Consider the following 15,765-nt stretch of genomic DNA (forward strand, 5'->3'; position numbering starts at 1 on the left):
ACTTAAATACTTGTAAATATTTTGGGAGCATACCTTTTAATACAGACTTTAACTGGGAGATCACTGATTTAATTCCACAGGTTTCCAGGCTTCAATTCTGCTTTTGAGAGAGAAACACATATAGTGCATTGAGACACTTCTTCTCCCACTCCATCACCCACAACTATTTCTGTCCTATTTTGCTGGGTTTTTTCCCCCCTTCTCTCTCATAACCCATGTTGCTTCCCATTACAAGAAGTACTTCTAGAGATCACAACCTTGTTTCTAGTCATTTCACAGCATCCTCAACCTCTGTTAGACTGCCTATACAGCACATACAAAGAAGTGCTCACCTTGAGATGGAGTCCAAGAAGCTGGGAGAAGGTGAAGCTAGGCAACAGCAAACACTAACAGATAATGCACAAGTCTGAAGCCTTTTCCTCCTTTAAACTTGAGCATTCAGGAGTGCTCTCCTGATAGGACTGTATCAAGCTTCTGAATAGCAGGATGTTCTGGGTAGCTTGATCCCAAGCTCTGCTTACATACTATTAAATACTTCATGACTAAGACCACATCTTTTCTGCTAAAAAAGAAATGCTGAAATGAGAGCATCAAGGGCCACCTTTCCTTCCTTGCACTATTTTCACCCCTGAATAAGATAAATAATAGAAATGAGGACAGTGGGAACCTATAGCAGATCAGGGAGTATTTTCTATTCATTCATCACCATCCCTCTCTGGGCCATCACTAGAGGCTTCAGAGTGTCCCACCATAGGCAAACAGGAGATGGTATCTCTTCCACAATGAGACTCTTTCTATTTTGAAAAACTGGCTTAAAGCTTTAGTTATGAAGCACCATGTTGAATACCCTTTTGTGATTTTGCTCTCTCCTCTCCAGCAATTTTGGTGTCATTTGCAAAGTTATCAGCAGATTATTTATGTTTCCTTCCAGATCACTGATAAAGACACTGAACTGCATTGGCTCCTTTGAAGCTGTTAAATAACCCAGTAGAAGAGAATGTGCTGAAAGAATTAGCTGATGTAGCTGCTAATTGGTTCACAGAGCATGTGATACAGGTAAATTGATTTTGTATAGTGCTGGGTTTTTTTACCAGATTGTCATGCGGGGCTACATCAAATGACAATTTGCGTGTATCAAGTCAATACCTCTTAACTTAAGCAACTGCATTTCTTTTTCTTCTTGCTAGTTGAATGCACCTGTTTTCCATTAAATATATATTGATTAACATTACATAAGCTACTACACATGAATTAACTTCTATTTGTTTTCCATATCTTTCTTTATTAGTGTTTTGCCCAGGATGTATGTAATGCTTTTAATTAACCAAACCCATCACATTTATCCTTTACACTGCCACATTCACTTTTTACCAGCCATCTGAAATTTCCCCTGTGCACCAATATTTGTTCAGAATTAATATGAATAGCTTCAAGAATATCTCCACCAGTGCTTGTCATACTCTTGGGAGCATTCAACCCTGAAGTTTTAAATGTGTTTTGCTTTCACTGATGAACATTCTCTCACACATACGGTGAGAGGGAAAGAATTTCATATCACTTCGTTATTATAACAGAAAAAAAAATCAGCTTTTCAAAGTAGCTTAGTAAAACCTGTGCTTTCTTATCCAGAAACTAGTTCCCAGCTGAATTCAGTTTCACTCACATCAAAGGCAAAGAAGAAATCACTGCATTTTGCTCTTGTTTGCTATTCAGAGACAATACAATTGTGACAGAAACAGCTGAGCTGGATTTTGGCTTATGCATCAATAACGAAACTTTTAACCAAGTTAAAATATTGGACGTTCAATCTTAGGGATGACTAAGCCCCCAGAAATCAGTCTTTAGGCAATTTTCACATACTGTGGTGTTTCCAAGTCTGGCACATAATCTTCAGCAAGTCTTAGGAGGCTTGATCTGGAGAGCTTTGATGAATAGCAAAGCAAGGAACTTCACCATTACGTTTTTACTGTCACATTTTAAAATCTGAGAATCAGGCTCTTCCTTAAAAACTGTCAGGCATTTGGGAAAGCTTGTGTATTCCAGTGACATCCTGTATGCTGTTTCTTAGCCATTTTTTCCATTATGTTTATTGAAAAATGAAATGAAGCTTTGAGGCTAATATTTGTCTCTAGAATAGTAAATTGGATAGAGGCTTCTGAATGGGTCTTTTGAGTGACAGTGACCCAGAGGGCCACTGACTCAATTCTAACAAAGTTCAGCAACAACTCATTATACACTGGATAGGATGGTATGGATTCCAACCACATTATGACTGATCCACCTTCTGATTGTTTCAGCCTAGATAACTTAGGTGGATTCACTCTTTAGCACAAACAGAAGTAATTTGCTTGATGAGATGACTGTAACAACATTTATAAATTATCTGACTGCTTTTCTAGAAAGTAGAAGAGTTTACCCAAGATGAGATTTAACAGAATTTTGCACATTTTCTCTTTTCGCTGTCTTTGTTGCTTTCATGTGAGTTGAGTAACTGATAAAACTCAACACTTTCCTTCATCATGTCATCACCTGATACCAGAGGACATCATAAGGAAATTAAATATTTGCATGTTGACTCACAGGAAAACTTAGAAAGGTACAAAAGCACACATGAAGTCTGTTCTTGTATGAGGCAATAGAGAGGCCAGTCCTGAGTAAGTGATGGAGTTGCCATGGAGGCCTCACAGTGCAGTAATTCAACATACACCAAGACCACCACAAGCCTCAAGGCCTCAAAACCCTGACCCAAAATTACTCCCATTCAATGGCCTCACAGAAAAACAGCAGTTGAAGAGAGGACAGCTACCTAAATTGGAGCCATTTATCCTTGCAGGAGAAGTGAGACAATTTGTAATGAACTGATCAGTAATAGTAATATTAATACTAATAATAATCAGTCAAAATCTCACTCTCTGTAGACCAGATCTGAGTATGAAAGACATAAGTAAATGGCAACTGTGACATTATAGTAATGGTGCTGTTTAAAATTGCAGATGACTGTGAAATTTGACAGAACCATTGTATTACCTCATCACACACTTTCTGTGACATGGTTGTGTATGAAATGACATAGGCCAACTAACTGGAAACATGGCTTGCTTGCATTTCTAGTGTAATCTGAAGATACCAAAGGAAAATACACCTTGGAATTATTTAACACCCAGGATTTAGTTATGCCTTCAAGCTCACACTAAGTGGAAGGAAAATTTCCAGTGCTGGTTGAAAATGGCAGGGAATGCAATATCTTTCCTCAAACGTCTTGGGAAAAGTGACCCTCTTATAGGAATTCTGTCACCATTTCACAAAAAAAAAGATACCTTTCTTCAAAAGCAGGCTCTCCTGCATGTCCAGAGGCTGAGTCATCCTGCCAAGAAACCACTAAAGTTAAATAACCACTTCCTCAAAGCTTTGAAACCTGTAGCTCCCAGACATCCTCACCTCGCTGTCACTGATGTGATGCGAAACAGGCTCCTTAGACAGAGGCTTTCCTTCTAATCTGGCAGATGCTTCAGGCCCTGTAATTTTTTAAACTGTGTCTATCACACAAGGAAGGGTGCAATTTTGTGCCATGGCAGGTATGCATCTTTCACTGGTGTGTGATGGGCAGCAAGATGAGGCTGGGTGTCTGAAAGACATGCCTGCTGAGAGTGATGAGTTGATGACTCAAGGCTTGTGGATTTTCTAAAGCATCCGTTTCCTCCTGGGAAATATAAAATAAAAATCCCTCCATTTTATCTTTCAGTGATGGATGTTGTGTTATTGTAAAGCCTTTATACTCCCAGCAGCAAGTACTTAAGTCCATACTGCATGCTGCGGTTACATCAGTCAATGCAAATGTGTTTGGATACATTTTTCACCTCATCCTTTCTTCCTGAGTGTTCTCTGGAACAATTTGCCTTTTTTGTGCAAAACTACCCATCATTCCAAGACATCTTTCAGCCAGACTCAAGCTTTGTGAAAAGCTAAACCATGAAGGCCAGGTGGCTATGCAAGTGCACTGGAATGTATCAGCCAAAGCCCTTTGTTCAAGGCTCCAGTTCAGTAACCTGTGTGTCATGGTTTATGTGAACAGGTCTCATCTTTTATTCAGTGGACTTTGTGCTATGTAAATTCAGGCAGACCCACAGGTAGAGATATGGTATAATTTTTTTATAGGTGGAGTCTAGGCACCTGATGCACTCTTAGTCTTGTATTTGTTTATGCTCATTTTTAGCTAGGGTTCTCATGTAACAACAGTGTTAACATGGCTGTGCCATGAAATGCATGTATATGCACTCTCAGACCTTTTATAATGTGACAGAATTGCTTTTACCTGAAATCCAAATTTTGTATTTCAGGGATTGCTTTTGTTCCTTCACCATCACCTTGATGGGGCTGTGACGCACCACAGAGTATCTTCCAGGGTAGGATATCATGTTGTTTGTCCCTTTTTTTCAGTTCTAAACATTATTTTCCCTCTTCAGAATTTGTAATCAATGTGACATTCTAGCTTTGTCCTCATTTAAAGGAACCTACTTCCCCTATAGAAATGTCACTTCCTAAAAACATACTAAAAAAAAAAAAAAAAAAAGACCACAGTGAAAAACTTATTAAAAAGAAACAAAACAGCTGGTTCCTTTTCAGGAATCCCTCTCATGAGAAAACAAGTTCACCTTTCAAGAGCTGTTTCCTAGATCAATATATTAGCAGGGTGTCTCAAAAGCCTCCTTTGTATTCAAAACTGTCAAGAAACTGAGTCACCTCCATTAGAAATGTCAGCCCTTAAAGACTTCTGTCCCTCCTTACTGTGACTATGAGGAGAACCATTTCAGTGTTAAAAGGCTGTGCTGTAGGAGAAAAGCTGGTTGGGTGCCAGCAGGCAGTTCAGGTTGCCACCTTGAAAGCAAATTTTCCCTGAGAACCAGGAATGACCTCCAGAGTGTGGCAAAACTCAGAGGACAAATGGCATCACTAAAGGGAATGGTGCCAAGAAAGGTATTTCATTCTCATTTGGGTTCCTGACTGTCTCAAGAAATAGTGCAGAAAATTTAAGTCTTGGTTTTGAACATCCCTCTTTCTGAGGGGTCTATTAGATTCCTACAATTCATTTTGTGCTTCTTTTGGTAAATATCTACGGTGTAAAATCATCCCATATAGTGAGTGATGAATATAGACAGGACCTCAGGTATTTGATAGTGATTTCAGTTTTGCTGATAACTTTATTTTTTGCAGAGCTAGAATATGGGAAAGGGATTTTGAAATACCCTGTGTCATCCAAGTTGCACCCATTGCTCTTTCTTGCTAAACCTCTGTGAAAACTCCTGACATATTTGTTGGCAAAGCAGCCAGTTTCTTTGAAGATGACGAGAAGCAGGGATTTCTTTTTTAAGGTGCTTAACCTACATTACAACCCTATTAAAAAAGTGAAGAGAAACTTCTACTATCCTGGTATTAATTTTTAAATTTAGTTTAAGTCATTGACAACCACACTATTTCTTGCCCCCCAACTCATGTTATATTGACAAAGAGGAAGGAATGTGATGTTCATTTTCCTCAAGGGCATCTCTTAGACATATAAGCTGACTTCCTTATTGATTGGTACTTGCCAATATGTAATCAGAAGCCTAGGGATTGTCTCTTAGTCTGTAACAGATCATTTCCCCAGAGTATTCTGCTTGTTGTAGGGGAAAAGGAATTTAGTTGTTAGGGCTTTATCCTCTCATTTAAACATGCTTTTTACTGTCGTGGAGGGAGCAGGAATGGCACTGAGTAGGTAAAAGAAATGTGAATTAAATGGACTTCAGGAAATGCATTTTTATTTTCTAAAATTCATGGAGTGTGGCAATCAGAAGGGTTGAATATTTCATCATAAATAAGGTGTGTGTCAAAGAACTTTTGACAGACGATGGGGAAGATAAAGCTTGGGTTCTTTAGGAATAAAAATTATTTCTGGCTGCAGTATTTTAACAGCCAGAATAAAACAATCCTTCCCAAGCTAAGTGGTCTATACCTAATCAGGGGCCTCAAAATTCTCTTCTACCCTACTGCTTGACTTCCCTGCATTGAACACTGACATCTTATTAAAAACTTGCTCATTGGTGTGACACAAAATGCAAGTTCATACAGGTCTCTTATACTTCAAGTTCTGCCAGTGTACTATTTTCAGTTTTCACAAGAACTGTGTTACAAAACAATTTCAGTAACACTTCTGCACTGTGTCTTCAATACAGTGATTAGGAATGCTAATATCATGAGCCTGTCCTCATTATTCTACAAAATACCCAGCAGTGATAAGCAGTAATGCAAACTAATCTGCACCAAGACCCACTTAAGAATCACAGAATCCTGGACTGATTTGGGTTGAAGGGGACCTTAAAGATCATCTATCTAGTTCCAACCCCCCTGCATGGGCAGGGACACCTCCCACCAGACCAGGTTGCTCAAGGCCCCATCCAGCCTGGCCTTGAACAATTCCAGGGATGGGGCAGCCACAACTTCCTTGGGCAACCTGTGCCAGTGTCTCACCACCCTCAAATTAAAGAATTTCTTCCTAATCTCTAACCTAAATAACTTGGTAGTATCTAAAATGCAGACATCTTGCAGTAAGGGCTCTTCTTAATCAAAAGAGAAGAAATCCATCTGAAATAGATTTTTCAGACACTAAAAAGGCTATATCATGCTGCATTATGGTATTACTTATTCCTTCTCATCTTTACTTGCTAAATGCAATTAAAAACTGGTATTACAGTTTCTAGCAAAGAGTCCTACTTTTCAATACTTACATCATGCACTGAATTTACCCCTGGTCTGGCTGGTAAAATAGATGCAATCAAAAGCAGATCATATGGGGTCCAGAACCCCATTACATTTGAATGTATCCTATCATTAACACCAAGTCCTTAGGGAGTAAGTTCCAACAATTAACAGAAGTATAAATCCAAATACTTTTAGTTAGTCTATGGGTGTTTTAATGCTTTTAAGAAATTAGACTGATGTCTTGTGTAAAACAACACTGAGGGCAGAAAAATCCTGCAACTATCTGTTTAACTTTCAGGGAAGGGAGGCATTTCATAAACCTGGTAGTAGCCTAAACACTTTTACAGATTAGCTGAGGGGGTGCAGGTATAAAGTAGATACACAGATTTCATCAGCCTTGCTGCCCTGATTTCAGAACAGTGCTCAGGAGATCACAGCAGGGAGTGCAATGATGCTTTTTGCTGAAAGACTGGAGTTGCAGTCTTGCTTTTGAGGGCTGAAATGTCAAATACTTTTCCTTAAGCACCCTGAGACACAACCTTCAGTCTTCAAAAGGAAAGCAGAGGAGGTTCATTTTGCAGTCAATTGTACAGCTCCCCTCTCATTGCAAAATTCAACTCCAAACCAGCCTAAAGCACCACAAGACTTGCTTCCAAGTAACATAAAACATCCCACTGGCAATGCAAGGACTGATCCATCGAGGGGCACAACTCCCAAAAAACCTGCATTGACTTCTGACTTTCCAACACACTGATAATCATTTAGAGGTGCTTCCTCAGGCTTTCCTTGAATTAAATACATCACATTTTACAGTTTAGTAATGTACCTGAGTTCATTTTTTTTATGGAAAGGTAGAGATAAGATGAATAGTTTTTTCACTGTGATTATAAATACTTTAAAGCAGGGAACAGATCCTGCAGGTTATCTTCAAGCAGTAACTAAACTCACAGTGTATGTAATCCCCTTTGAAATACTGGTTTCTCCTTACATAGAGAAATGGTGTTCTGTGCTGTTGAGTTCTTGTGCTTCCTGTGTACTGGTGTGCATTGACTATATCATGGTATTTAAAAAACTACTGCTGCTCCAAAATCCTGTTTTTCCTTAAAATCTCTAACCCTTGATTCACAGTCCTCATCATTATGGTAACAACTTTGAAAATATGAACCAGAATGCAAAAAAGACCTCTTGAAACAATAGTACAAAGAGTTATGAAATACTGCATACTTCTTTTTAGGGGTTCCTAACCCCTAAAAACAAGTTTCAAGGACATAAAGTAGGGTAAAAAACCTAAATGCAGCACTAAAATAAAAACATACAACTGAGGAAGTGTCTTATGAGCCACAGTTATGGCTGCTATTAAAAGCAAGTGTTAGCTGTAAGCTAATTTTTTACTGACAGCTACTGTTCTACATTTCCAAGCTGATACTGGCCACTCAGGTACTTCTCTTCTAAAGGAGAAATAAAATAACTTATCAAAGGGATTTTCACATAATCTTTTTCTGGTTCTTGATTGTTCATCTGCACAGCAGGATCCCTCAGGAAGGCATTCAGTTTCTGCTAAAAGGCCAGCAGCACACATTTCAAGCAGCATTTAAATCCCAGGTAAGCCATCCACAGACTGCAGACAGCCCTTTTTCAAGAGCAAATTATGTGAAAAATGGGACCCGTTTTGTTCCGTTTTATTGAAACCAGACATCTCCAAATCAGAAGTATTTAAAATATTTATTAGCATTATTCATTGTAGGTTAATTAAAACACAAAACCTACATTTTAGGGCAAAAAATATTATTAGGTAGGATACAATTAATATGTCAAACAGAAGGTAAAGTATTAACAGATTGCAGCATCTCATACATGTAAGCGAGTGGGTCCAGCCCAGTCAAAGCCCTTATATAAACAAAACAGAGAAGGAATACTTAGTAGATGTTTTTAAACTGACAATTTATCACTGACTCTGGTTTAAATAATTAAGGGTAGGATAGTGAAATATATCATCACTGTACTGAAAAGGTCAGATTATAGTCAGAGTGCTTGCATGTATAATTTATCTAGTCACACTTATTACCATGTGCCACAAAGAATTAGTGAAGACAAGGGATGATACAGAACTCTTCTAGGTATTGGCACAGACCAGAGTGTAGCACTTCAGACAGACGTGCTGGACCAAGAACAAAAATTTTTGCTGAGTCTCAGTTCTTGAATAGAATGGCCCTTTTTCAAATTTCTCAGTCTGAAAGACAAACTTTTTCTACAATATGCCATTTTCATGCATAAGAATGGCAAGTCAACAATTGTACCTCTGTGTATCTCCATCTCCCCGCTTCAGTTGGTAGCTTTAAGTTCATAAAGGTGAAGTGATCATTAATAAAAAGTATACTTACAGAATACAATGTGCAGTATATGAGAACCAGATATAGTGAAAAACCACTACATGTCAGCCTAACAATATAAAACTCTACTTATATACACACATATGTGCAGAGCATATATGAAAAGGAGTTCCATCATAATCTGGCTCTTAAACTAGTTCATGACAAGCCAGAAAAACAAGTTACCCACAACTGTACAGACACAGTCTTAAGTCATGGTGCAAACAAGCTCCACCAAACATCCTTGGCACTGCAGCCTGTGCTTCAGTCCAGCTGCCAGCTTGCTTGAAAAAAACAGTCTTGGACAAATCCAGCACCAGCTGGCCAACCTAGAACTGCAGGGTTATTATTATTATTACTACTATTACTATTAGAGCAGATCAGCTACAGAGTGAGGTGCTCCTGTGCAGTAATTTAGCTTTTCACCAGCCATTAATTACCAAAAGGAATTCCAGTTCCTGCTGAAACCTTTGACTCAGAGTTTGAGGTTGGGTTTGTTTTTTTTATATATAATTTTTCTGTCTGTTTATGAAGAGTGGTGGTACTTCTAAGCAACACAGGCAACAAAAGGAAGCAGAAATTGTGAATTTTAGATTTGAAAAAAATCACAACTTTTCAAATGAACCATTCCACCATTTGAAGAAGAAGGTTAAAGCTGCACTTCAGCCATGAGGAACAGCAGAGGGGCAACTTCACTGCCAAAAGATGAGCCCTGTTGGGAAAGAAAATGTGAGCTGCTCTGCACAGCACAGTGGCCTCTTACTTTTTCACCCATGACTTTAGAGTTCCCTACGGAAGCTCACCTTAACCCAAGCCTCAATAATTTATACAATCAGTATCCTTATTCTTTAAAATCTTTTTCTTGACTAAAGCAGAATAAAGTGATTTAGATTTGGCCTACCGAATGCAAAAGTATCTTTCATCTTACTTTCTCTGCACTTGAATTTCAACATCTACATCACTGTAACAACTTCCAATTTTGAACTATTTTAACATGAAACTCATAAACCTGTTCTGATTCACATACAGCTCAGTGGCAGCTGTGAGAGCTGATTGCTCAGGACAGCATCTATTCCATACAAATCAGCATCAATTGCCAGTTCAAGCATAAATTAGAGAATGCAAGGTACTCATAGAATTGCCTTGCAATGCCTTTAGACATCTCAGATAATGCTTAATGAGTTTTGAGATACCACATTAAAAAAAAAAAAGGTAATATGCCACAAAGATTTATGAAAGCTTAAAAATCTGTTATGCATAACTACTATATGTAGAATTAAAATATATGGCACCTTTAAAAATGTGGGTTTGATTTTACCTTATTTTCTTGGCAACAAATCTAGGCTTTTACTTGGTTTTATTTAGGAAGAACCAGGTGTCTTGCAGCATTCAGTCATAGACTTCATAAATTATATGAATCTGTGATGTTGAGAAGTTTGGTATTTCTTTAGCCCTGAAGGACAGGTTAACTTCTCCCACAGCCAGAAGAAAGGCCCAGGCACTCCTGGCAGACTCACTTGTACTAGGATGGGATGCAATGTTCCCTAAAGGATCCTGTCTCCCTCCCCAACTATCAACAGTGGTGACTGCTGAATTTTCACTTAAATAACCCTGGATTATCTGTTAAATAGTTGCTGAAAAGCAGCAGTAAAGTGGATCATGTATCAGCACAGGTGACAACTGAAAGTTTACCCAAAATCCTTTCTCATGGTAGCTGTCTGAGTCTCTGTGTTATCCAAGGGCATATTTTCAAGTATGAGCTTTCAAAAGATTCTGAAGTATGTGAAAAAAACCAAAGAGTGCAGCTTAGATTCTTAGAAAAAAATCCAGTGGGATATTTCCCACCTATAGCTACTTCAAGCCCTCTGAAGACAAAGAAACACCTGTTGATTTAATCTGGCTCTGGCTTAAGCCCTAATAAGTATTGCCATTTTCTCAAAGCAGTCTCACAACCAAGCAATAAGGTCTGTATAAACATGGAAACCCAACTCTAGCCTGCCTGTCCATGATTTATGGTGAAAAGTTGTTTTTCCCATTAGGTTGCTTTTCATAAGTCCCTAAACAAATGTGCAGTGGAGTTAATTTTCCTCATAAGAGAATAAATAAGTATTGTGGAATGCAGGCTGAGCTTTGGTTCTGAAGCCTGCATTCTTACCCTAGTTCCGATTTATAATGAAATTGAGAAATTCATATTTTATCACATCAGTTGCACATATCCATAAAAGATGGAAGTGGAAAACACATACAGTTCTACAGTATTTCTAGTTCACAACCACCAATTGGACACATTTTTTTTCTACATCATATTTTCAAGTGCATCAAGCTTCAAAGGTATCATGCAGTAACATCATACCCCATCCCCACGCGGGATGTGAGACTACTCCACATGTTCACAGAATTGCATTTGTGAAGAAACACTTTCCTTTGTTTTATTACAGTCCAGCCTTTGACTCCAAATGATACTATGTTCTCTTAAGATGTTTTTGTACAGAAATGTAATTCTTCCAACTTGAAGACTTCTTGGAAAGCTGCAGTGAGACCACAAAGAAGTGGAGCAGTGTGGCGCTCTCTTAGAAATCAGGGAAGTGGCATCTTTGAGCAGAGACAGCTATGGTCTGGAGCACAGATCTGGAGTAAACCTGGTACGTAGAGGAGAATAAGATGGCATTTATGTTCTTTTTACAATTTCAGTTATTAATGAAGCCTACATCCTGGAAAGGCAACCAGTCCAGGGAAAGCACAGTGGCTGCATCTTCATTTCTTTCTGGAGCAGAGAGCGAATTGCCTGGAGTCCAGCAGTGTCCTTCATGACAACTTCTTTCACATACACAGCACCTCCTGACACTGATTTTGACTTCTACCCTGTAGAAACTGTACTTGCTCATCCTTTGGATCCATGTTGTTGGTTTTTTTTTTTCTAGTTAGCAATTCAGTCCATTTCTTGCTGATGTTTATTGAAAGTATGAGATGAAGCTACAAATTTAGACAGATACAGAAGCAGAGTCCTGTTAGAAAGATGCTAGAGAAACACTAAGCCAAAATTCAGGGTTTATGGTGTTTTTTCCACCCTATTACTAAAGAAAAAACTCTAAAAACCTGTCAAGTCCACTTTGCAATATAAGAAGAAAAGTTTTTCCAGCAAATCTAAAATTTGTATATAAAAGGATCTTTTTATTTAAAATAAAAGGACAATAGTCATTGGCTTAAACAGAGAATTGGAATACTCTGACATTATAATTCTGACAGGATATTAGAGATGATTTTCCAACTCAGTTTTGCAAAATCTCTTTGAAGTAAAGCTTTCTGCTTCTGGTCCTCGCATTATTGCTCATGGGAAGTATTGAAATTACGGCTTTCAAGATAAGAAGCCACATCACGGAGATCACAAAGTCCTTTTCCCAGCGAAAAAGCAAATGGTGCTGCTTTTCAAGTAAATCTAAAAAGATCAAGTTGGGTCAGCAGCACCGCCTACCCATCTGTGAAGTCTGCTTTCCAAGTTTGATGGCTCCATTATTACTGTTTTCATGAGGATCTAAGGGTGGAATTTGCCGACCTGAAACACACAAGGAGAGAGTGAATTCAATTTTCCTGATGTAGTAACAACACATGCAGATAACAGTGGGAACAATTTAGATTGCAAAAGAATGACATCTGTGAAACTTCACCAGAAACAACCATCTCCTGTGTACTGTAAATATTTTTCCCTGCGTCCTGCTTATGAAAGATTTTCACATTTTAAAAAATTGCTATTGAGAATGCATCAAGTACATTGCAATGAAATATAGTGAAATGATGCTACCCATGTATTTTTAAAAAAAGCAGTGATCTTACTGAACACCTGACAACTAAGAAAGAAAATTCTTGGGGTTCTCCTAATTCCACTTAAATGTGAATGGTGCTAGTTTAACAAAATCTTGCCTGTTTTAAATCTTCATGACATTTAGTCCTTGTACCCTAGAGTTTCACTAGGCACTGTAACTAAACACATGCTGCCTATACTTGAAAAAAAAAACAAATCTGTTCTTTTAATTGAATCCCTCCCTCCTTTGTGGGGTACCCATCTCAATTGACAACTTTGATTACTTAATACCATTCCCTCCCCAGACTCTTCTGACTTTTTAATCGCCTTATGGGGTGATTATTTTAAATGTTTAAAAGAGTTTAAGCAATGACAGGAGACCTCGTGGTGTCTCCCAGAGGCAGAAGGCACTGCTCCAACTCCCTCCTGGTTTTTCCATTAAACCCATGTATGATCTCTCCAACAGCATCTTGGAGAGCTTACAGTCTTGGTAATGCACTTTCTCATTACCTTGACAATTTGAAGTTTAAATAACAAGAGTTAAAATTGTCATGTTCCACTTCCAGAGAGCATCAGGCTCCTGTGAACAGCTCATCATAATCTTTAGCCAAATGTTCTTTGCCAAAGTCCTACAAATTACTTAGGGGGGGTGGGATGCTGTGGGAGAGTGAGATGAAAGCATTCAGGTAAAATCCGATGCCAGTGAAATCAAACTGCAATATTTTATCTGTAAAACTTGTGCCCAAATTACCTTTGGTCAAGCCCATCAAAATTTCACATCTCCTATTCAGTCAGTTCTATACAGGTACCTTGTGCAACGAAAGAGTGACTTTTAAAAGCAGATTATCTTGGGTGTTTGCACAACTGAATGAGAAGGGGAAATTCCTCACATTACTAAGCTAAAGATGCTGTATTTGGTCCAAGAGAGTGAGAAACAAGTATCTTGAGGGCTGAAGCATGTATAAGCATTGACATTAAAATGCTTCATTCTATTCAGGTCACTAAAACATCATCTTCACACCGTGCTTACATTATGTTTGGACTTTATGATTGTAAGCATCCTTTCAAAGTAAAATAAAAAAAGCAGAATGGCTGGTTATAGACACAGCTGTTAGATGCATTAGTTCTCTTGTCTGGAGATAAAGAGAATCCACTAATTCTTAAAATCCTAGAGAGTACAAAGAACATAGTATCTGTGAGAGACTTCCCAAGAAGGTAAAGCTGTTGTTGTAGAGAGCTGGACAGAACTTTGGCATTAGGTACCCACTGTTTCAAAAGTGCTTTCAGTTCAGTCCCAGACAAACCCAGTCCCTGTCAACCTGACTTACAGCACAATGTAACTAAAAAAAGCTGCAATCTACAAATGCCATTTCCATAACTAAGCAAATATTTTTTAAACATTTGGTTCTTCTAAACAGCAAGTTTGGGAGAGGGGAGCTTTGAGGTCCAAACTCGCTTAACTTTCATTTTAGAAATCCACGCTGAACAACCATGTTGTCTCTGTTTCTCATTCACCATTCCATATTTCTTATAAGTTTCAAGACTTTCCACAGTACTCTTGCTGCATATGCAAAGAAGCAAGCAAGCTTATCTTTGGAGCAGAACCACTGCAGGCTTCAAGGGCAGTAAGCACTTCATCCAGTTCAGACCAGGACACAATATATATGTCCTTAAGAATCACACTGATTTATTTCATTTCTCAAAATGATAAAAATCACACAGATAACAACTACAAATACTAAAGAGAAAAAAACCTCTCTAGACATAATATTTGCTGATTAGTCATTATGGCCTTTGAACATAAGTCCTATTTGTCATTAACCAGCCACATTTTCTGCTGTTTGGATACCCTTCCTTGCATTTAGTACAAGGTTAAGAATATTTTTTTCAGTAGGTGAGTTTTCTCCCACTTAATATTTCTCTTACTACCAGATTTATTAAACCATCAGGTTTAATCATTTTAGTTTTAGTAACAAGACTTAGCCCTGCCCAAGCAGCTTTTACTATCTACCTGATGCCCAGGAGCACAAAACTTGGTCTAATACCTGGGAACTCGCTCAACAGTGATACAGTGATTTTTCACAAGGGGCTGGGGGAAGGAGATTGAAAAATAATCAGTCAGAAATCTGTTTGAGCAGTTGTCTCTCCCTGGGCCTCCTTGACAGCAAGGCTCCCCACAGATGCTGTAACACAAAAAGGTTTAAGCAGCAACAAAACACTAAGGACGAGCAGAGAAGTGCTGAGCCTGCACCTACGTTTCCTGCCTCCCAACTAGCTCAATCATTATTGCTACCTAAAAGCAACACGATCATCACAGCTTGTCATTCAGCTCCTGATAAATATGGCATCTATATTGCTGACACCAACTCAAATAGAGCTAGCACTGACTCAGGATCAACGGAGGTCATAAATTGAATTAATTTTAGAAAGTCTATACTAATTTTAAAAGTATATCTCACTGTTCCAGAGAATAAAAGGCACCCAGGTATCAGACAATCTACAGCACTGTTAATTTATGCTCTTTCTTTCCGAAAGAATGAAAAGTCCACTGGCAGCCAGCCCAGCAACTCTCCTGCTGAACAAATACATTGAGACAATTCTTCCTCAGACACAGTCAGCTCAAAAGGTCCCTTAGAGATCAAACTCTTCTGTTGCTTATGACGACAAACTAGACCACAAATAGAGTCTTTCCCCCATTTTACAGAGCAGGACACAAGTAGCCAGGTTGCCCAAGACCACCAACAGCACATCTTAGGATTCCAGATGAAACAGTCAATAGCACAGAGAAAAACAGATGCACACACATTTATCTAAGAGCTCTACAGCTGAACTGGTGAAATGAGGAACTTAGGGATATACTAA

General features: G+C 38.5%; 1 protein-coding gene across 2 annotated transcripts in view; it reads right to left on the reverse strand.

The window, feature by feature from the left end:
• Positions 1–8,438: 8,438 nt before the first annotated feature.
• Positions 8,439–15,765, reverse strand: part of RAB31 (RAB31, member RAS oncogene family) — a 66,024-nt gene continuing 58,697 nt past the window's right edge. For both annotated transcript variants that reach the window (XM_071737149.1, XM_071737150.1), the window contains exon 7: positions 8,439–12,657. In XM_071737149.1, the coding sequence (XP_071593250.1) occupies positions 12,560–12,657 (98 nt within the window). In that variant the 3' untranslated portion in view covers positions 8,439–12,559. The remainder of the gene's footprint in view (positions 12,658–15,765) is intronic.

Source organism: Heliangelus exortis, chromosome 2 (assembly GCF_036169615.1).
Source record: "Heliangelus exortis chromosome 2, bHelExo1.hap1, whole genome shotgun sequence".
Lineage (NCBI taxonomy): Eukaryota > Metazoa > Chordata > Aves > Apodiformes > Trochilidae > Heliangelus > Heliangelus exortis.